The 21,498-nt window shown below is 38.0% G+C and overlaps 2 protein-coding genes across 19 annotated transcripts in view; one reads left to right on the top strand and one right to left on the bottom strand.

Moving 5' to 3' along the window:
• Nucleotides 1-5,151, bottom strand: part of SUPT20H (SPT20 homolog, SAGA complex component) — a 39,944-nt gene extending 34,793 nt beyond the window's left edge. For 6 of the 18 annotated variants that reach the window (XM_038573178.1, XM_038573189.1, XM_038573186.1 and 3 more), the window contains exons 1-2: nt 4,738-4,917; nt 2,602-2,699 (exon numbers count right to left, since the gene is read on the bottom strand). In XM_038573178.1, coding sequence (XP_038429106.1) covers nt 2,602-2,604 — 3 coding nt within the window. In that variant the 5' untranslated portion in view covers nt 2,605-2,699; nt 4,738-4,917. The other 12 variants (XM_038573191.1, XM_038573185.1, XM_038573183.1 and 9 more) reach the window with 8 other exon arrangements.
• Nucleotides 4,666-21,498, top strand: part of LOC119877549 (translation initiation factor IF-2-like) — a 123,150-nt gene continuing 106,317 nt past the window's right edge. The window contains exons 1-2 of the mRNA XM_038574484.1: nt 4,666-4,977; nt 5,061-5,400. Of these exons, the coding sequence (XP_038430412.1) occupies nt 4,666-4,977; nt 5,061-5,400 (652 nt within the window). The remainder of the gene's footprint in view (nt 4,978-5,060; nt 5,401-21,498) is intronic.

Raw genomic sequence — 21,498 nt, 5'->3', positions numbered from 1 at the left:
AAATGCAGCCAATTATAATTGTAAGATGCCCTTGATCATAGACTCAGTAACATTAAAATGTAAAAGGAAATGCATCTAGAATGAAATAATAGTTTTATTCCTGCATGTAGGGTTTGAGAACTTAAAGATTCCCACCCTTCATCCATTTCTTTGAGACTCTTTTATCAAGGCTAGAGAAAGAAGGGAAGTTCTCCCTTCATTTATAAAACTTTGTTTTGTAATGACATCTAAGAATAAAAAGTATTAGTTTTAAATAAGCAAGTTTAACACCAATGATATCTCTAGAAGAAGTGGTTTGGGTACCATACAGGATTACAGTATTTTTCAGTAACAACGATAGTCTTTTTAAAAACAATTATTTATATATTTGAGAAAGAGTGAGAGAGCATTAGAGAGGCAGAGCAAGCCCAAGTGGGGGGTCAGTAGGAGGGGGAGAAGCAGGTAGAGGGGCTATATCTCAGGACCCCACCTGAGATCATGACCTGAGTAGAAGGCAGATGCTTAACTGAGCCATCCAAGTGCCTGATAGTCCTCTTTAATTCATTTTCTTTCTTATTTAAATTCAATTTGCCAACATACAGTAATAACACCCAGTGCTCATGCCATCAAGTGCCCTTCTTAGTGCCAATCACCCAGTTACCCCATCCCCCCACCCACCTTCCCTTCCACAACCCTGTTTCCTAGTTAGGAGACTCTCATGGTTTGTCTCTAATTTTTCTCACTCAGTTACCCTCCTTTCCCTTATAATCTCTTTCACTATTTCTTATATTCCAAGTATTAGTGAAACCACATGATTGTCCTTCTCCGATTGACTTATTTCACTCAGCATAATACCCTCCAGTTCCATCCATGTCAAAGCAAATGGTGGGTATTCATCTTTTCTGATAGCTGAGTAATATTCCACTCATGTGAGTAATACACCACATCTTCTTTATAATTAGTTCCATTGAGAGGCAGAGAACTTTTCATTTTTTATTTACAAGGGCCTAAATTTTTGTTTTATTTTGTAGACTCTAGTAATTCAACCTACTAAATTCCATGGGATAAAAACTAGCATCCACCAAAATCCCAATAAAGCAAAAGGAAAAATAAATACTGCCAACCTTTGGAAATCATGTAAAGGTTTAAGTGGCCCTGCTACCCTAGTCCTAGGAATGGAGAATTCATGATTACAAAATAGCTGGTCTTTTTAGACTGCAATTTAAAAAAAAAAGAAAAAAAAGAATACTTACATTACTAAACATCTAAAATGAAAAAGTGAAAAAAGTCTGAAATATGCCATCATTTCAAAAAGTTCAGTTAAAATAAATTTATATTTTTTTATGAAAAAAATCTTGTAAGCAGCAAATTCCTAGAGAAATTGGTTCCCAGGTTTCAAGAGGAGATTCTTGAATGTAAACCATTTTCCACCACAAAACCATAACCCTTGATATTCCCTCTCAACAAATATATAAGGTTCTTTTAATTGTTTTGGTCTTAAAATCTTAAAGTAAGTTTATATAAAAAAATGAGAATAAACACAAATATATACTCTAGAGCAAGTGACTATTGTTAATCTTCTCAAGCAAACTCATCTTGTGAAATCAAAACTTCAAAAGCTCTAGTGAGATATAACTGCTTGTATTTGTAAGCATCATTTATTCATCATCTCCTTCTAACACTTAAGAGGAAAGTAACAGCTAATATGAATGAAAAATCTAAATCTAAGTGGAAGTCAGCACCTCGTTGCAACAGTTCTAATTTTCTCTAACAGGGCAGTGGTGGAAACACAAGATCAGAAGAGTATATATATAAATGTTTTCAAAGGTTTATTCAACACTGCGGTCAGTGTTTATTACTGTTTCTTTCAAACACAATAAAGTGATTTTTCCCCCTTTGTCTTTAAAATTTTTAATGGCAAAAGGAAAATGCCTTGCCCCAAGTATTTTTAATGATTCTAAGTCAGTGAACAAAAATGTGCGATTAGAAGGCAAACACTGGGGATGCCTGGGTGGCTCAGTGGTTGAGCATCTACCTTTGGCTCAGGTCTACCTTCGGCTCAGGGCGTGATGCCAGGGTCTGGGGATTGAGTTCCTCACTGTGCTCCCCACGGAGAGCCTGCTTCTCCCTCTGCCTCTCTCATGAATAAATAAATAAAATCTTATAAAGGGGGGAGGAGCTAACACTGATGCTGCTTAAAATGTTATTTGTAGTAAGCAGGTTACATTTGTTTTTAGACCAAAAAAAAAAAATCTAAAATTATGAGGAACTTTAAAATATGAGAAACCTGGGCAACCCCCCCCCCCAAGTCATTTGTATTTATACCCATCCTCCTTGCCAGTGATTTGACTATGGCAGACTGAAGTATTTTTTTAATGCTTCACAAACATAAGGACAGATAAATTATCTTTTTTGAGTCAGACATAATTATAACACTGAATTGAGAGATGAGCCCCTTATTTTCTAGAGAAGATTTTGCAGGTGATTGCTAAGTAATTTCCCAGGGAGGGTTCACTTGGGCATACATGACTATTTCTGTACATGTAACACTACTATTTTTATAGAGATAAAGGAAGAGAACATTCTAAAACACAAATAAGAACATAATGAGCTATAGCTTACCATTGTGGTATAAAATAGGGGTCCAGAAAGAAGAGAAAACTTATGTGCGTTGATGAAGAGGGGTGAAAACCATGTCTTTAATATAAATCTTTATGGTGCTAAAAAAGCAAAAACAATAAAACCCCCACATTAACATAAACCTATTAAGAAAAATGAGATTATTTCATTATTAAGGAAAATGACCTGAGAAATAGAAACTTATGAACGCTTTTTTAAATAATCAGCAACTATAAAAATCACCTATCACAATCTTTCCAATTGTTGAAAAGTACAGCTTTAACTAGATAGAGTAAAATAAAGTTTGCATTACTCGTTTTCTTCAAAATACTTAACATCCAGGATAGAAAAGAATAAATGCTTTCAAATTTCTCTCCTTCACCACTGTTGCTGTTCTCATTGTGCCTCTTGGATTATTGTAATAATCTATCCACTAACCTTCATCACTATACAGTTCACTTTACAAATCATGCATTTTATCATACCTGCAGATAAAAATCCTTTCAAGATATTCCCCCAAACATCCCAAGCTCCATTTTGCAGATACAGTTCCAGCCCCTCCAGCACTTGCCCTCCTCAAGCAAACTGGATACACTGAAGAATCTCATTCCTCTAACACATGGGTTCTCACCCTGGCAGCACAACAGAATAACCTGAGGAGCTTTAAAAAGTGGCACACTCAGGTAGCCCCGGTGGCTTAGTGGTTTAGCGCCGCTGTCAGCCCGGGGTGTGATCCTGGAGACGCGGGATCGAGTGCCACGTTGGGTTACCTGCATGGAGCCTGCTTCTCCCTCCGCCTGCGTCTCTGCCTCTCTTTCTCTCTGTGTCTCTCATGAATAAATAAAATCTTTAAAAATATTTAAAAAAAAAAAAAAAGTGGCACACTCATGCCCTACTTTCTGATCAACTGGTCTGGAGTAGGGCTTAGGGATCAACATTTTTTGAATCTCCTCCAGGGGATTCAAAGGCTAACTCCCTCTAACTTGTATGTCTCCACAACTACGCTCTAAAAAGCACTTCCTCAAGGGACAGAAAACAGTATTTTCCATGTGAAATTGTTTTGGCTTTTTAGGGGCCCCCAAAGCTTAGGTTTTGCCAGTTTGGGTTTAAGAAACAAACAAAAAATGACAGGCACCATACAAGTTCCAGGAATAATAATTTAAAAAGTGAGTAAGACATTAATCCTACCTTTCAACAGTTTGTGGATTTATTATGAGTTTAAATTAAGGTGAAAATTCCTGATCATTGAATCTAAAGATGAAGGTAAAGCAGGTAACAGGCAAAATGTCATGACTTTAAAATTAGATCTGTCACTAATTTGGGGGAAACAGAAAGAGGAAGGAAGGCTTAGCAACTTTAAATATTACAGACAAAAACCATTGACTACGTATACAACTTACAAACCCAACTTTATGACTTTACATAGGATTTACCAGAACTCTGTGAAAACACTGTAATTACCGTCTCCATTTTACAAACTGAGGCACTCAAAATGAAGGGCTTTCCCAAGATCACACAACAGCCTGGAATCCAGACCTCTCTCGATTTTTGATCTTAGGTTCTCTGTACTAAAACTTACGACCTCCAGGCCATCGAACCAGCCCTCGTTTTTAGATCTTAAAAAGCAAAGCTAATAAAGACCCGATTTTGCCTAGACTAATGTACATCTTTTCTTTCTCTTAATTTCGATCTACCTTGCTATCATGCTTCTCAACCTTCACACACTGTCCTCAATCTAACCCCGAAAATCTTGCTAATCACGGTCTATTTTCTTGCCAGGGCCTTTAACGTACGGAACTCAGGAAAACGCAGCCCCTACTGAGGCGGCGGTTCCAAGAGATGCCCTCCAGAATAGCTTGCTATTAAGTTAATTCCTGAAATCCCGGGAACCACGGCGAGGACCAGCAATTAATCCGGCCGTAGAAGTCGCAATCGAATCCACTGCTTTTCCTGACCGACCTGACTCTTCAACTGTTCACAAGTTTTTGTCTTTGTTCTTTTAATCAACTTAGGCTTTACCAGCGTAGCGCCACAACTAATCAACCGGGCCCACAGCCTTGTCACAATATGGATACCAAGAAACCCGCCCCCAAAGAAGCGCTAGGCGAAATTCTTGGGAATTTTCGGAAATACCTGTACCTGGAATCCACAAGTCAAAATTACAACGGAAAGGGTAGCTTCAAAACACTGGGAGAGGTGACCGAGGCGACTCCCAGGCGACGCGAGGGCTCAGCCCGGCCCGGCCCGGCCCCCCCGGTCTCTGGGAACACCTCCCCCCGCGGCGCTGCGGCTCTGGCAAGCCGCGAAAAGCCGCTCCGGAAGCCGCTCGCTCACCTCCGACCCCGGCCAAGATCTCGCGCGCCTACCAGTCCGCGGCGGGCACGCCACTCTCCCCTCCTCCCCCCGGCCCCCGCCCCCGCCCCCCGCCCACCTGGGCGGGACGCAGCCGCGCTGGGTCTCAGGACCGCGCCGCTGGCTCGGCCGGGACGCGACGTGCGGCCAGTGGCCCCGCGCTGCAAGCCGCACGCTCGCCCCGCACGCCCCCTCGCGGGCGTGTCGCAGCTCAACCGACGGCCTGCTCCGCGCCTGCACTTCCGCCTGGCGCGCTGGGCGGGGCGAGTTGGGGCCTGAGGGCGGAAGAGGAGGAGCTGAGGGGGCCGGGCGGCCCTGAGGAATCCGAGCCGGCGGCTGGCGTCGCCGGGGCGGGTCCCCCTCAAAGCCCTGGGGGACTCGTGCCCGGAAGGGGGGGCGGCGCCCACAGGCTCCTTCGCTGGCAGGGCCTCCAGCTCCGTAGAATGCGAGGTAGGACGTGGCTATGTGGTGTGTAGGGTGCCCTTTTGAATTTCTAGGGTGAAAGAAACTTGGAACGAGCGTTTGTTTGTTGCACAGCCCATCGAATGGAAAGGGAACGTCGCCATTCCTTCAGTTACTAGTCCAAGCCTTTCAGCCCCCCGTAGTATGTTCACACGGCAGTGGGTTTAATGTGTAACAAATCCCAAAAAACAAATAGAAGCAACCTCACTCAAGAGTTCTAACAATTCAGAAAGGGAATAACTAGCCGATATTACAATGTCTAATTGTCGTTCTGCACCTTTAAACAACTTTGGTTGTTGGTTGGGTGTAAACTTTATTCCTATTGAGGTGAAATTCACAGAACAGAAAATGAAACACTTTAAGAGTCTAATTCAGTAGCATTTAGTACATTCAAGATGTGCAAATTCCAACTCTTAATTCCAGAACATTTTTATCATTAAGCATTTAGTCTCCATTTTTCCCACTCTTAGGCCTTAGTAGACATCTAATACTTTCATCTAATACTTTACACGATGTGGATATTTCACAAAACATGGAATATGTGGCCTTTTTTGGTCTATGTTCTCTCACACTTAGCATAATGTTTTCCAGGTCTATCCACCTTATGGTAAGTATCAGTACTTCATTTCGTTTTATGCCCTATATTCTGTTGCATTCTGTGTATATACCACAGTTTTATGTGTTATATTCTGTGTGTATACCACACGGTTTTATGTGTTGGTCCATTGATGGCCATTTGGGTTATTTACACAATTGAACTATTGTGTATAGTGCTGCTGTGAATATTTGTTTGGAAGTATTTAGTGCCTGTTTTTAATTTGGGGGAAGGGTAATATACTGTAAAAGACAACCAGAGCCTGACATAGTTCAAGTGGTAAAAACAGATTTTATTTAGGAACTATTGCAAAAGAAGGCAAGAGGCTCTGTATAGAACTGGGCTCAATTCCAAGTACACAGCATGAGCAAGTAGTGATTTATAGCCAAGGAAGAGAGGTGGAGGGTAAGTGGATGGAAGTTTCTTAACATCTGGCTAAACTGACTTGATGGGATTCTGACTGAAGGCAGATCAGGGTGATCAGACACCAAGGGTGGCGACTAAGAGTTTGATCAGATATGGAAGGTGATCAGATATCCAAGTGGATCCAGATACACAGTTCTCTGTAAATGGACTTAGGTTTCTTGCTACAACTGGTTGATAAATGTCCCACAAGGTGGACTAGAGTCATGGAGAGAGCTTGTCATTGATTCACTTTGAGTTAGTTTTTGTATATGTTGTGTATTAGGGATTCATTTCATTCTTTTGCATGTTGTCCCAGAACCATTTGTTGAAAACACTATTCTTACTCCCGATGAATTGTCTTGATCTCCATAGCAAAAATCAATTTGCCATACACGTATGGGTTTGTTTCTGGACTCTTAATTCTAATCCATTGGTCTATATGTCTGTTCTGTATCAAAGTTTGTGTTATGCCACTTTGCTTTTATAAAAGGCCTACATTAGTACCTGCTTTCATTAATTGAAAGAAATCTGAAAAGGATTTTTGCTTTTACAACAAAAGGTTAAAAGACAAAAAAGTGTTCAGCATTTGTTTTATAGTGACCCTTTAGAGAGACAGCATGCACCCTGAGCCTCAAGGGTGGAACAACATTGGCAACTACATCTTGGTAACAAGCTACTGTAGCTTTACACGGTCTGTGAGCATCTGTGCTTAATCTTGATTTATGTTGTGCATCCATTAGCAAGATGTGTCTTAAAAGTATTGGAAAAACCTGAGAAAGATTATTTTACGGGTCTGAGAATGTTTTAAAAAATTTCCATGTAAATTAATGTTAATTACTTCTTCACTCTATGCCATTTCAGTTTATAAAAGTTTTCATAGGAGCTCTATTTTTGGATAGCAGGAAGAAATCTGTACCACAGTTTTCATTACTGTACCTTTGGAGTAAGTTTTGAAATGGGGAAGTGTAAGTTTTCTAATTTTGTTGTTCTTTTCTAATATTGTTTTGGCTGTCTTGCAGCTTTATATGAATTTGAGATTCATCTTTTCCATTTTTACAAATAGATCGCAAGGATTTTGTTTTTTTTTTTTTTTTTAATTTTTTTTAAATTTTTATTTATTTATGATAGTCACAGAGAGAGAGAGAGAGAGAGAGGCAGAGACACAGGCAGAGGGAGAAGCAGGCTCCATGCACCGGGAGCCCGATGTGGGATTCGATCCCGGGTCTCCAGGATCACACCCTGGGCCAAAGGCAGGCACCAAACCGCTGCGCCACTCAGGGATCCCTGATCGCAAGGATTTTGAAAGGGACTGAATCAGTAGACCACTTTAACAAGTATTGCTGTGTGAAATTATTCAGTGTTCCAATTCATGAGCATGATGTCTTTTCATTTCTTTAGATCTTTAATTTCCTCCAGCAATGTTTTGTGGTTTTTCAGTACACAAATTTTTCACCTCCTTAGTTAAATTCATTCCTAAGTGTTTCATCTTCTTACATGCTATCTTAGTCTGCTTATGTTACTATAACAACACCACACACTGGTTGTCTTAAACAACAGAAATTTCTTTCTTATAGCTCTGGAGACTGGGAATCCAAGACCAAGGTGCTGACCAGTTTGGTTTCTGGTATGAGGTTTCTTCCTGGCTTGTAGATAGTTGCCTTCTCACTTTGTCCTTCCTTAGTGGGAAAGGAGAGAAAGAAAGGGAGACAGAGTCTCCTTTTTTCTTAAAAAAAAAAAAAAAAAAAAAGGATTTTATTTATTCATGAGAGAGAGAGGCAGAGACACAGGCAGAGGGAGAAGCAGGCTCCATGCAGGGAGCCCAGTGTGGGACCTGATCCCAGGACTCCAGGATCACGCCCTGAGCGGAAGGCAGGCACTAAACCAGTGAGCCACCCAGGCATCCCTATCCTTTTTTTTTTTTTAATAAAGATTTTATTTATTTATTTATTTATTTATTTATTTATTTATTTATTTATTTATTTATTTAATTTATTTATTTGATTTGACAGAGAGAGAAAGAATGCAAGCAGGGGAACAAGTGAAAAGAGAGGGAGAAGCAGGCTCCCTGCAGGGGGCTCAATCCCAGGACCCTGGGATCATGACGTGAACTGAAGGCAGATGCTTAAGGATTGAGCTACACAGGTGCCCTTCTGGTATCTATTCTTATAAGGATACTAATCTATCAGATTAGAGCCCTACCCTCATGACCTCATTTAGACATAAATTACTTCTTTATAGGCTCTATTTCCAAAAACAATCACATTGGAGATTAGAGCTTCAACATATGGATTTTAGGGGGATATTATTTAGTCCATAGCAGATGGTATTATAAATGGAATTACCAATTTCCTTTTTAGATTATTCATTGTATTAAAAAAAAACATGTTTCTGAGTGTTGATCTTGTACTCTGCAAATTTGCCAAATTTGTTTAATTAGCTCTAATAGTTGTGTGTGTGTGTTTATGTTCTTTAGAGTTTCTGTATATAGGATCATAGCATCTGTTAATTGAAATAGTTTTATTTCTTCCTTACAATCTGGATGCTTTTTATTTCTTTCCCTTGTCTGATTGCTTTGTCTAGGGTCATTCTTTCATTTTAAGGAATCGGCTTATTCAGTTGTTGTTGAAGCTGGCAAGTCTGTGTTTGTAGGGCAGGGTAGGAGGCTGAAAACTAAGGCGGGACTTAATGTTGCAGCCTTGAGACAATTTGTTCTTCTGCAAGAAACCTTAGATTTTGCTGTAAAGACCTTTGTATATTACCAAGGTTGATTGAAAAATGCCCACCCATATCATTAAGAGTAATATCCTTTACTTAGAATCCATCAATTGTAGATGAGTAACACATCTACAGAATTCTTTCCCAGTAACACCTGGATTAGTGTTTGATTAAATAGGTGGGTAGCAAAGTTGACACATAAAACCATCACAACCAGAGAGGTAGTTTTATTAGTTCACAATTTTTTAAATAAAAAAATTTCACTTTTCTCATGTCTTCAGCTTGGGTAGGATCTATTTCCCCCACCCTAGTGACTGCATTTTTCCATATGACTTGCTTTGGCCAATAGAATATAAGTGGATGTAACATATGTCCATTAGTTAGGAAACTAGATGGGATCGTGGAGAGAAGGGAAAGACATGTATATTCTGAATCCTTTGGCTGTGTGTGTGTGTGTGTGTGTGTGTGTGTGTGTTTGTAGGCAATGATATAGTGTCCAGCTTGAAATGGCTCCTACTGGCAAAAGAAGCAATACATGGGGCATGAAGGACAAATAAAAAATTTTTTGACTGCAGTGGATTGAAACACATTAAATATGTTTAAATACATGAATATTTAGCATTTCTTTAAAAAACTCATGAAAAAACATACGGATTGCTACATACCAATTCATTATTCTGAAATTGATAAATAAAAGTTAAAAAACCAAAACAATTACCCTGCTTTTCCTACATAAACTGAAATATAGGGCAACCAAATTGACTGTGAAGAAAACTTTTTTATAGAAGAAGTCCAGTGAATAAATGAGGGAGGAATGAAATAATATTACCATTTTACAACCCATAAAAAGAAAATGTTTCTAAGAAATAATAAGTCCAATTCCATATGTAAGGAGCTCAGAAGTTGCTACTGCATCCTAACAATAAGTAAAAAATGAACAAAACTGAAAAATCAACAACTCTTTTTAGATCTGCAAGGGAAGTGAGGTCATAGGGCACACAGTTACCCCCCAGATAGAACTGGAGCAGCAACCTCCTGGAGCCAGTGCTGGGGTAGGGAAACCTGAACTGCAATTGATGAATTGTTGGAGGCTCAGTGTGGACAATTCTACACTTAAAAACTCCAGGGGACCAGTCATGAGGCAGCCCCCACACTTGTATATACTTCCAAGAACTCTACCAGTTTTTCACAGTAAATATCAGAGAAAAATCTTGTGCTTCAGACAGGAAGAAAGGAAAGGAGCCATCTGAAAACAAACCAGAGAACTCTGTTCTCTTAGTAAAGCTTGCCCTCAGGAAACTAGTTAACCAGAGTCTAACTTGTTGGGGTTTTATCAGAGCTTAGATGATCTGCAGGGAAGGAAATAAAACTCTAACCCACTCTAACCATCCTGTCCTGCATATGAGAGGAGGAGGGAGGAGGCTGAGAAGCATTTGTGAAGTTCACAGTTCAGAGGCATAGGCTCACTTGTGGGGCTGTAGAATGCTTCATCTACCCTAAACCTCACCACTACATTACTAAAGGTCTGTTTACAACAGTTCTTTTTATTGTCTAGCTATCAAGAAGGAAATACAAAACATTCCAAAAGACAAAAAATATAGTTTGAAGAGGCAGAGCAAGCATCAGAACCAGACATAGCATGGGTATTGGAATTACCAGACTGGGACTTTAAAACTATGATTAAATGCTGAGGGCTTGGGACATCTGGGTGGCTCAGTAGTTGAGTCTGCCTTCGGCTCAGGGCGTGATCCCAGAATCCCTGGATCAAGTCCCATATCAGGCGGTCCTGCGAGGAGCCTGCTTCTCCCTCTGCCTATGTGTCTGCCTCTTTCTCTGTGTCTCTCATGAATAAATAAATAAAATCTTTAAAAAAGAAATGCTGATGGCTCTGATAGATAAGGAAATAGCATGCAAGAGAAGATGGGCGATATAAGCACAGAAATGAAAGTCCTAAGAAAGAACCAAAAGTAAATCTTAGAGATCAAAAAAAATGTGTAAAAGAAGTGAATGCCTTTGGTGGGCCTATTAGTAGACTGGACATGACTGAAATAATAGCTAATATTTGCCAAATAACCATTAGGTGGAAGGTTGAAAGGGAACTTTATAAAACATGAATCAGGCTGACAACACTTGATCAATCTTAACAGTACTACAAGTGAGATGATCAAGTATTATGTGCCTCCTGATGTGATACATTTCATATTGTTACTACTAATGAAATATTTTCACAAAACCAGAAATTAAATCTAAATCTAAAGAAGCCTCCAGATCTAGCAACCAGTTTGCTTGAAAAAAGAGGCACAGAGTAACACGTTAAGTAACACCATGATAATAGAATCCATCCAGTACATAATGTGATAACCACTCTAGGAAAATGGAAGGTGCACTGGCCATGTTAACTGTTATAGAATGAATTCTGTCCCCTGAAAATTCATATACTCTAGCTTGAACTCCTGGTACCTTAAAACATGACTGTATTTGGAAATAGAGTCTTTAAAGATGTGGTTAAATTAAATGAAGCTGTTAAGATGGGCCCTAATCCAATATGATGGGTACTGTTATAAAAAGAGGTTATGACACATAGAGAGACACCAGAGACATGAGCACACCAAATCTGGTATTTTGTTATGACAGTCCTAGCAAACTAGTACAATAACATTAGGTGGAATAATGACTTTTTGGTTATAAGAGTAACAAAAATGGACCCTATCAGAGATATAAAATGTAGTGTTTACAGGTGAAATTATGAATTGTGGGATTTGGCTTAAAATACTTAAAAAATACATGGCAAATGAAATAAGAATGGCAAATTTTTGGTAATTATTGAAACGGAGTAAGAGATATTAGAAAGTGCATTGTATCTCCACTTTTGTGTATGTTGAAAGTGTCCAAAATAAACAGTTGAACATGTATGCACATGCACACACATATACATATATGCAACATGCAAATATATATCATATGTAAATAGAGTGTTTTCTCAGAATTCTGGCTTAAATTCATCCACTCTTATGGATTTGCCTACAGCCCATGTGCTAAAGATTTGCAAGTCTGCAGTTTTACTCATTTCTGGTAACTCAACATTTTTACTTGCTGTACCAGAGGACTTTCACGTGTAAAGTGTCCAAAATGAATTCACCATCTTTTCCTTGAGATTTACCATGTTTTCCCTGCTGGTGATCATCACCTTCCCACAGACAAGAGTCTGGCTTAGAGATCTCCTCTTTTAATACCCATATCTCTTCAGTCTTCAAATTCCTGGAGTTCTATTTCTAAATACCAATCAGGTCTCGCCTCTCCTCTCTTATGGTGTCATTTCCATGGGTCTCTCTCCAGTTCACTGTAGTCTTAACTGAATTGCCATAGGTCCCTCTTACATGCAGTCCTTGCTTCCTTTCAAATCCTGGGTCTCCCTCTCCTGGTTTTGTTAATGTTGTTGATAAAGTTGTTTTTTTTTTCCTCATAACTTTTTAAAGGATGTTGGACAGATAATACATGAACATGAAGCAGCACAAAAGTACAGAACATTAGAAAAAAGTGAGTCTATTATTATGGCACAATTTATGATAGCACAAATCTAGAAGAAACCAAACTTCAATGAAAAGATAACCTGAGTAAACCAGGGTAGGGTCATATAATGGAGTAATCTATGGCCCTAAAAAGGAAGAAGGAATGTATCTCTCAATAGCATATATTGTTGTGTGAAGAAATCCCCACACTTCTGGTGGGAAAGTAGGGTACAACCTGACACTGATAGTGTTTGTGACTTTCGGACTTGTCATTGCTTCTAGGTACTTTAGTGGACAGTGGTAAGAAATAAATATAAATATAGATACAAATATAGATATAAATATAGATACAAATATAAATATAAATATAAATATAAACATACATCATGAAATTTATGGACACTCCAATCTAAATTCAGTATTTTGGGGTTTTTATTTAACCTCTTTATCTTATTTGTATATAGCCTTTCTCCCACAGTGAAAATGCTGGTCTCCAAGCACACCAAAATAATGACTCATTGTTTTGTCTTACATAACATTTGCAGCTGTCTCAGAATAACATCAAAACTACTGTCAACAATATGATCACTCTAACAAATATTTTTTTAAAAGTTTTTTTGTCCTTAGAATATATACTATAAGAAATACATATATACTTTAAAAAAATTTGAAATAATTTCAGGTTGGTTATGTTTTGTTTTTATTTTTAGGAACTGATTTAATAATTTACTTTTATAAGAATATGAAATAATTATGTGCTTACATATCAAATCTACAAAATTTGGCTAAGCTCAGGACCTCTAGCTTCTATTTCAGCTCCTTCATCCTGTACTTCGTTCCCTATGTTAAGCAATATATTTTATTTCTAATATAGTTACTATATATATATATATATGTATGTTACACATGTGTAGTTATTATGTATTATATGTGTATATATGTGTCTTTTATTACTAAATAAAATAGAATTAAGCATTTATTTTGTTTTTGTAATTTTCTGTACCATGAGGGATTCAATTAATTTATGATTAAAAGTGTCTTTTTAAAGAATAAAAGCTAATAGAACTTCTGGGGAGGATGGTGGAGTAGGAGGACCCTAAGTTCACCTCCTCCCACAGATACACCCAGATAGCACCCACCTCAGTGTAAATAACTCAGAAAATGACCCAAAGACTGGCAGAATAGACTCTGAATAGCTAAATGTAGAGAAGAGGCCACATCAAAAATGCTAGGAAGGGTGGAGACGCAGTTAGGAACAAAACTGACTTGCCATACTGTCCACAGTGTCCACAGCAAGCATGGAGAAGAGAAAGAGCAGACCCCACCTCAGTCACCCCAGGCACAGGGGATGTGCACTGGGAAGATGAATCCTCATAACATTTGGCTTTGAAAGCCAGAGGTGATTAACATCATCAGCTTTTATAATCAGTGAGGTTTAATACCACTTAAAAAGCAGTGACTCAACCCTGGGAGAGCTAGAGGGCAATAGGAAACTGAGTACTCACTTTAAAGAGACAACATAAGAAACATCCCCATTATGCCCCACTACCCATTGAGCATAGAAGCAGCAGTTTGGAAAACTTGTGAGGTATAGGGGAAGGAGATTTATATAATAATCTCAGGACATGTGCTAGAGGGGCAGGGATCATTAGACTTCTCTGAGGATAAAACAGCTGACAGGCACCAATTCCCTCTCTTGCCCCCCCCCCACCCCCCCAGCTTTCATACATCTGCAGGAACTAGTGCTAACACTTTGCACCTAGCTTGCTAACCATACCACCTGCCCCTACACTCTCTTGTAGACATGCCCCTTCTCTCCCCCCCCCCACCCAAACCTACCCTCTGTAGGAGTTTTCCAAAGCTGCTTCAGGTTTCCTCCCATAGCAGACTCATACAAACCTTGCTAACACCAAGTGCCCCACCCTCACATTCTCCTGTGAACCTGCCCTTTCCAACACATCTTTGGCAGGAGTCTGTCCAAAGTGATGCTACATGCCTGGCAATGTGTAAGCATCCCTGACAATCCCTGACAGGGGCATCATCACTCCAAAGTGGCTCCTATCCTGGAGAGAGGGGAAGAGAACTGGTTTGACTCTGGCCCCAGCTGTTGGCTGGGGGCAGATATCTGGTCTGACTGCAGACCCCACCCATAGGTTCTCAGAGGACAAACATGGTTAGTGCCCTGCATTGAGGTGTGACCATAGCTCTGGCAGACTCAAGCCCAAGGAAGCCCCAGACTGGCCCCTTAACGACACATGGACCAAACCTTGCCCACACAGGTAAAAGAGCCATTAAAAGTGACTCTGAAGGCAAATGTGGCTTAGCCACAATGGTGAGTGCACACAGCATACAGAGGGGAGAGACATCCCTGAAATGCCAGGGACATTGTATTGCAAGACACTATAGGAGCTCTTCTTCATAAAGCCACTGTGTTCAAGAGTAGGAGACAAAGCTGACTTTCTTAATCTATAGAAGCAGATACAGAGAATTAGGCAAAATAAGGAGACAGAGGAATATGTCCCAAATGAAAAAAAAAAAAGCACAAAATCACAGAAAGAGAGCTAAATGAAACAATAAATATGACTAGTAGAGAATTTAAAGTAATGATCATAAAAATATTCACTAAGAAAAGAGTAGAAGATATTACTGAGACCATCAACAAAGAATAGAAAACAAAAATGAATCAAAGATGAAGAACTCCTAAATCAAAATTAAAAACACACTAGAGGGAATTAGTAGTAGACTAGAGGAAGTAGAAGAATGGATCAGGAGGACAGTAATGAAAAGCAATAAAACCGAAAAGGGGAAAGAAAAAAGAATAATAAAAAATGAGATTATGGGAAGTCAGCAACACCATCAAGTATTAACATTTGCATTATAGGGATCCCATTAGGAGAAAAGAGAGAAAAGAGGCAAGAAAATTTCTTTAGTTTCACTTAGAGGTGAAAACTTTGCTAAACTGGGTAAGGAAACAAATCCAGATCCAGGAAGTACAGAGAACCCCCAACAAAATCAGTCCAAGGAGGTCCACCCCAAGACACATAGTAATTCAAATGGCAGAAAGTCATGATAAGGAGAATTCTGAAAGCAACAAAAGAAAACAATTACATTCAAAGGAAACCCCATAAAGCGATCAGTAGAATTTACAACAGAAACTCCGCAGGCCAGAGGGATTGGCATAATTTAGAATATTATTCACAATAGTGGGAGAGATAAAGCATTTTCCAGACAGAAGTTAAATGAATTCATCACCAAAGCCCTATAAGAAATGTTAAAGGGGACTTTTTGAGTGGGAAGGAAAGACCATAAGTAAGAGAAAAGTAGAAAACATAAAAACAGCAGAATTAAGTGTATCTATGAAAATCAGTCAAGAGATTCACAAAAGAATGTAAAAGATGATACTATATGCCTAGAACATGGGATGGGGAGAGGAGTAAATATCTAGTGCTTTTAGAATGGGTTCAAACTTAAGCAACCATCAAATTAATATAGACTGCTATATGCTTAAGATGTTATATATAAACCTAATGGTAATCACAAATCAAAAAATGAAGAGAGAGAGAGAGAAAGTAACTCAAATATATTGCTAAAGAAAGCCAGCAAATCATGAGAGAAGAGAACAAGAGAAGAAAGGAACAGAAAAGAACTACAAAAACAACTATTCAACAACTAACAAAATGGCAGTAAGTATATACTAGCAGAAAAAAAGAAATAATAAAGATGAGAGCAGAAATAAATGATACAGAAAGTAAAAAAAAGTGTAACAGATAAATGAAACCAGAAACTAGTTCTTTGAAAAGATCAACAACATTGATAAACCTCCAGCCAGACTCATTTAATAAATAATAAAATAAAAAAAAGAGAGAGAGTGAAACCAAATAAACAGAATCACAAATGAGAGAGGAAAAAAAAAATCCACAACAACCAACACCACAGAAATACAAAATTGTAAGAGAATATTATGAAAAATTATATGCTGACAAATTGGACAACCTAGAAGAAATGAATACATTCCTAGAAACATATAAACTACCAAAATGAAGCAAGAAGAAATAGTTTGAAGAGACTGATTTCAACAATGAAATTAAATCAATAATCAAAGAACTCCCAACAAACAAAAGTCCAGGACCAGGCAGCTTAACACAATACTATATATAGAAACTTGAAAACCACTAAAAAACTGCTAAAACTGATAAATAAATAGTGTTGCAGAATACTGAATCAATGTATGAAAATCTGTTACATTTCTATACACCAATAATGAAGCAGCAGAAAGAGAAATTAGGGAAACAGCCTCATTTCCAATTGCACCAAGAATAATAAGATACCTAGGAATGAACCTAACCAAAGAGATAAAATATGTACTCTGAAAACTGTAGCACACTGATGAAAGAAACTAAAGATGATATAAATAAATGGAAAGACATTTCATGCTCATGTATTGGAAAAATTAATATTGTTAAAATGTAGTCTACACATTTAATGCAATCCTTATCAAAATATCAATAAATAGTGTTTTTCACCAAACTACAACAAACAACCCTAAAATTTGTGTGGAGCCACAAGACCCCGAATAGCCAAAGCAATCTTGAAAAAGAACAAAATGGAAGGCATCACAATTCTGAACTTCAAGTTATATGACACAGCTATAGTAATCAAAACAGTATGGTACTGGCATAAAAAATAGACACATAGATTAATGGAACAGGATAGAAAACCCAGAAATGAACCCACAACCATAAGGTCAATTACTCTTTGACAAAGGGGGAAAGAATTTTCAATGGGAAAAAGTCTCTTCAACAAATGGTGTTGGGAAACCTGGACAGCTTCATGTAAAAGAATAAAACTGGACCACTTTGTAACACCATGCACAAAAATAAATTAAAATGGATTAAAGTCCTAGATGTGAGACTTGAAACGATAAAAAACTTAGAAGAGAATGCAGGCAGTAACATCTCTGACGTTGGCTGTAGCAACATTTTTTTCTATATATGTCTCCTGAGGCAGGGAAAATAAAACGAAAATAATCTATTGAAAATAGTTTCCTGCACATTGAAGGAAACAATCAACAAAACTAAAAGGTAACCTATGGAATGGGAAAGATATTTGTAAATGACATATCTGATAAAAGTTTAGCATCTAAAATACATAAAGAACTTAACACCCAAAAAACAAATAACCCAATTAAAAATGGACAGGGATGAACAGACGTTTTATCCAAAGATGACATCCAGATGGCCAACAGACACATGAAAAGATGTTCAACATCACTGATCACCAGAGAATACAGATCAAAACTGTAGTGAAATATCACCTCACGCCTGTCAGAATGGCAAAAATCAAAAATACAAGAAACAAATGTTGGCAAGGAAATGGAGAAAAAGGACAACTTGTGCACCATTGGTGGCAATGCAAACTTATGTAGCCACTGTAGAAAAAAACAGTATGGAGATTCCTCAAAAAATTAGAAATAGAACTACCTATGACCCAATCACGCTACTGGGTATTTACTCTAAAACAAGAACACTAATTGAAAAGGAGAGATGCATGCCTATGTTTATTGCAGCATTTTTATAATAGCCAAATTATGAAAGTAGCCCATGTATCCATTGATAAAGGGATAAAGAAATGGTACATATATACAATGAAATATTACTCAGCTGTCAAAAGGAATGAAATCTTGTCATTTACAACATCTATAGAATTAGAAAATAAAAAAAAAGAATTAGAAAATAAAATGCTAAGTGAAATAGAGAAAGACAAATACCATATGATTTCACTCATTTGTGGAATTTATGAAACAAAGGAGCAAAGGGGGAAAAAAGACAGACAAACCAAGAAACAGATTCTTTAGAGAACAAACTGATGGTTACCAGAGGGGAGATGGGTGGGGGAATGGGGGATGGAGATTAAAGAGTACACTATCCTGATGGGGAAAAAAATTCACAAACACAAGTAAGAAAATAAGTATTGGCAAGGATGTGGGGAAATCAGAATCCTTACACTTTGCTGGTGGGCATGTTAAAATGCTGCAGCTACTATGGAAAACAATATGGTGGTTCCTTAAAAAGTTCAGTGGAAGTACTATGTGATCCAGCAGTTGCACTTCTAAATATATTCCTGAAAGAGTTGAAAATAGAGACTTTAGCAGATACTTGCACACCATTGTTCATAGTAGCATTATTCACAATAGTCAGAAGGTGGAAATAACAAGGATATCCATCAAAAGATAAACAAAATGTGTTGTTTGCATACAATGGAGCATTTTTTAACCTTAAAAAGGGTTGAAATGCTGATACATACTAACACAGATGAACCTTGAGCATTATGCTAAGTGAAATAACCTAAGCACAAAGGGACATCTATTGTATGACTCCACCAAATGAAGTACCTAGAATAGTCAAATGCACAGAGATAGAAAATAGAACAGTTTACAGGGGCTACGAGGAGGGAGGAATGGGTCGCTTAATGGATATAGAGTTTCCATTTTGTAAGGTGAAAAAGATCTGGAAATAGAGAATTCCACATCTGTTTTTCTGTAATATTTGAACCTTTGAGGTTGGGAACCATGTTAGGGCTTCAAAAAATGTTTGCTGAAAAGAATTAAAATGGTTTGTTATACATGGAGAGTTTTCATGTATATAAGTGACACCTTGTGGCATCAAGTGGAATAGTCCATACTATATTGGTATTTTCTTTGAACAGATGGCGCTCTTTTTAAAAATCCCAGATTCTGGCAATTCTCCACAAAGGTGTTTGTTGTTTGTTTATTTTTGTCATTGTTGGGTTCTTTGGTTTGTTTTGAGATTTTATGTAGGTGAATTTATTTACTTTTTAAAGATTTTATTTGACACAGAAAGAGGGAACACAAGATGGGAGAGTGGGAGAGGGAGAAGCAGGCTCCCCCTGAGCAGGGGTCCTGGCACAGGGCTCCATTCAGGCCCAGGGATTGTGACCTCAGCCGAAAACCAGTGCTTCACCACCTGAGCCACCCAGATGCCTCAATGTATTTGTTACTGTTGTTAAAAAGAAAAAAAATCACAGGCTGAAAATGTCACTTAGGTTAAGGCCTCAAGTCAGTAAAGCAGCACTTAATGCCTCACCTACCTGCATCAATCCCACAGAAATGTAGCCTTCAACTAGTCAACATGGAGATTTCCTGGTCAGCCCTTAGAAGCTTACTAATAGACCCCTTCATTCCTCTTAGAAGGAAAACCTAGTCTAAAACAATGGGTTCTTGGCTAATCATTTCCTTTTTTCCCACTACTTCTTCATGTTTAAAAACATTTCCTTTTCTGTAGCCCATTGAAGCTCCCCTCTACTTGCTGGATGGGATCCTGCCTGACTCATGAATCAATTAATAAAGCCAATTAGATTTTTTAAATTAAAAAAAAATCCCAGATTCTACATATCTTCTTTAAAGTTCACTTGAAATAACCATGATTGCAGTCAGAGGATAATAGACTAATGGCATTGCTAACGGATGCTTTTGTATACACGAGTGGGACCTACCTGGGACAATTCCTAAACACCTAAATCACCATAACCCCTACCAGGTCTGGAAACTCACCACACTTTTAAGAGATTCTCTTAATCAAAATTACTAATTTTTTAACAATAAGCCTAAAGATGATAGTTGAAACCAAAGAAAAGGAGACACATGCATATTGGTTATTATAAGCCAAGGGGATTTGCAAAGAACCCTGAGAAATGTCAGTTGTATTGTTAATTTTCTTGAGGGAAGATTTTGGGCTTGAAAAAAGTATTTACAGTTGCCAATGTTAATTTTCAATTTATTAAAATTATAAACTTGTAAATTTAGATCTTTTAAACCTTTAAGTTCAATATGCTAATTTTATTATAAGGTTAGTAAGTTTTGTTTCAAATAAAAAGTCATTTTTTTCTAATTCCTTAGGGGATTCTTAAGTGCTCTGAAGTTTGAGAACCATAAATAGGGTTTCTAAATTGCAATGAATTAAACTCTAATTCTTGAATTATTGTCTCAGCAAGGTAATCAAAAGGAAGTTTTATAGATTTGGCATGAGATTCTGTAGCATGTCCAGTTCTAACAGGCACAATCTAAACTCAAGTTTCCTTTAGCCATCACTGGTGTCAGAAGAATGTGTCTGCCTTGAGAAAGAAAGAAAAAGATACAGAAAAATTAGAAATGGAAAGCAGAGTAACACACCAGTCCCCAGTGCAGAATTTGACTTATTGTCTGTGCCCATTTCATTTTTTTCCCCAGCAAACTATTGAACAAGTATTGGTAAAACTGAGCCACTACTCTGAACATTCCAGGACTTACTCTGATTCACATTTGCATCTCTACTGGCTATTGAAATCTGAGGGCTTAATGTTCATTCATTCATTCACTTAGCAACTATTCACTGAGAACCTATAATAAACTAGGCATGATTCTAACTGCTGGGGATGTTAGCAGTGACCAAACAGACAAAAATCCATGGCTTCATAGCAATACATTCTAGTGGGAGAGGCAAACATTAAAGAAATAAGAAAAACACATAGTATGTTAGATGTATTAGTATCCTTATAGGTGCAGACCAGTGGGAACACACTTGTAGTTGAACCACTTGGGTTTATTGTTGCAGTGAGGGAGAATTGTCACCATGGAAAACTGTGGGGAGGCTCAGTAAGAGTGTTAGAAAGAACATATTATAGAATTTAGGTTGGGTAATTTTGGAAAGGGTCTAATGAAATGGAGATTTGCTGTGGATTGGATATTATCAGAAAGCAGGGATAATTTTAAAACTGAATGTCCTTGTCTATTGTTAATACTCCATGAGATTATTTATGTTCAATGGGAGACCACCATGGCCTAACTGTAAGCATCAGGCCAACTTC

Source organism: Canis lupus, chromosome 25 (genome assembly GCF_011100685.1).
Source record: "Canis lupus familiaris isolate Mischka breed German Shepherd chromosome 25, alternate assembly UU_Cfam_GSD_1.0, whole genome shotgun sequence".
Lineage (NCBI taxonomy): Eukaryota > Metazoa > Chordata > Mammalia > Carnivora > Canidae > Canis > Canis lupus.
This window is presented reverse-complemented; position numbering and strand designations above follow the sequence as displayed.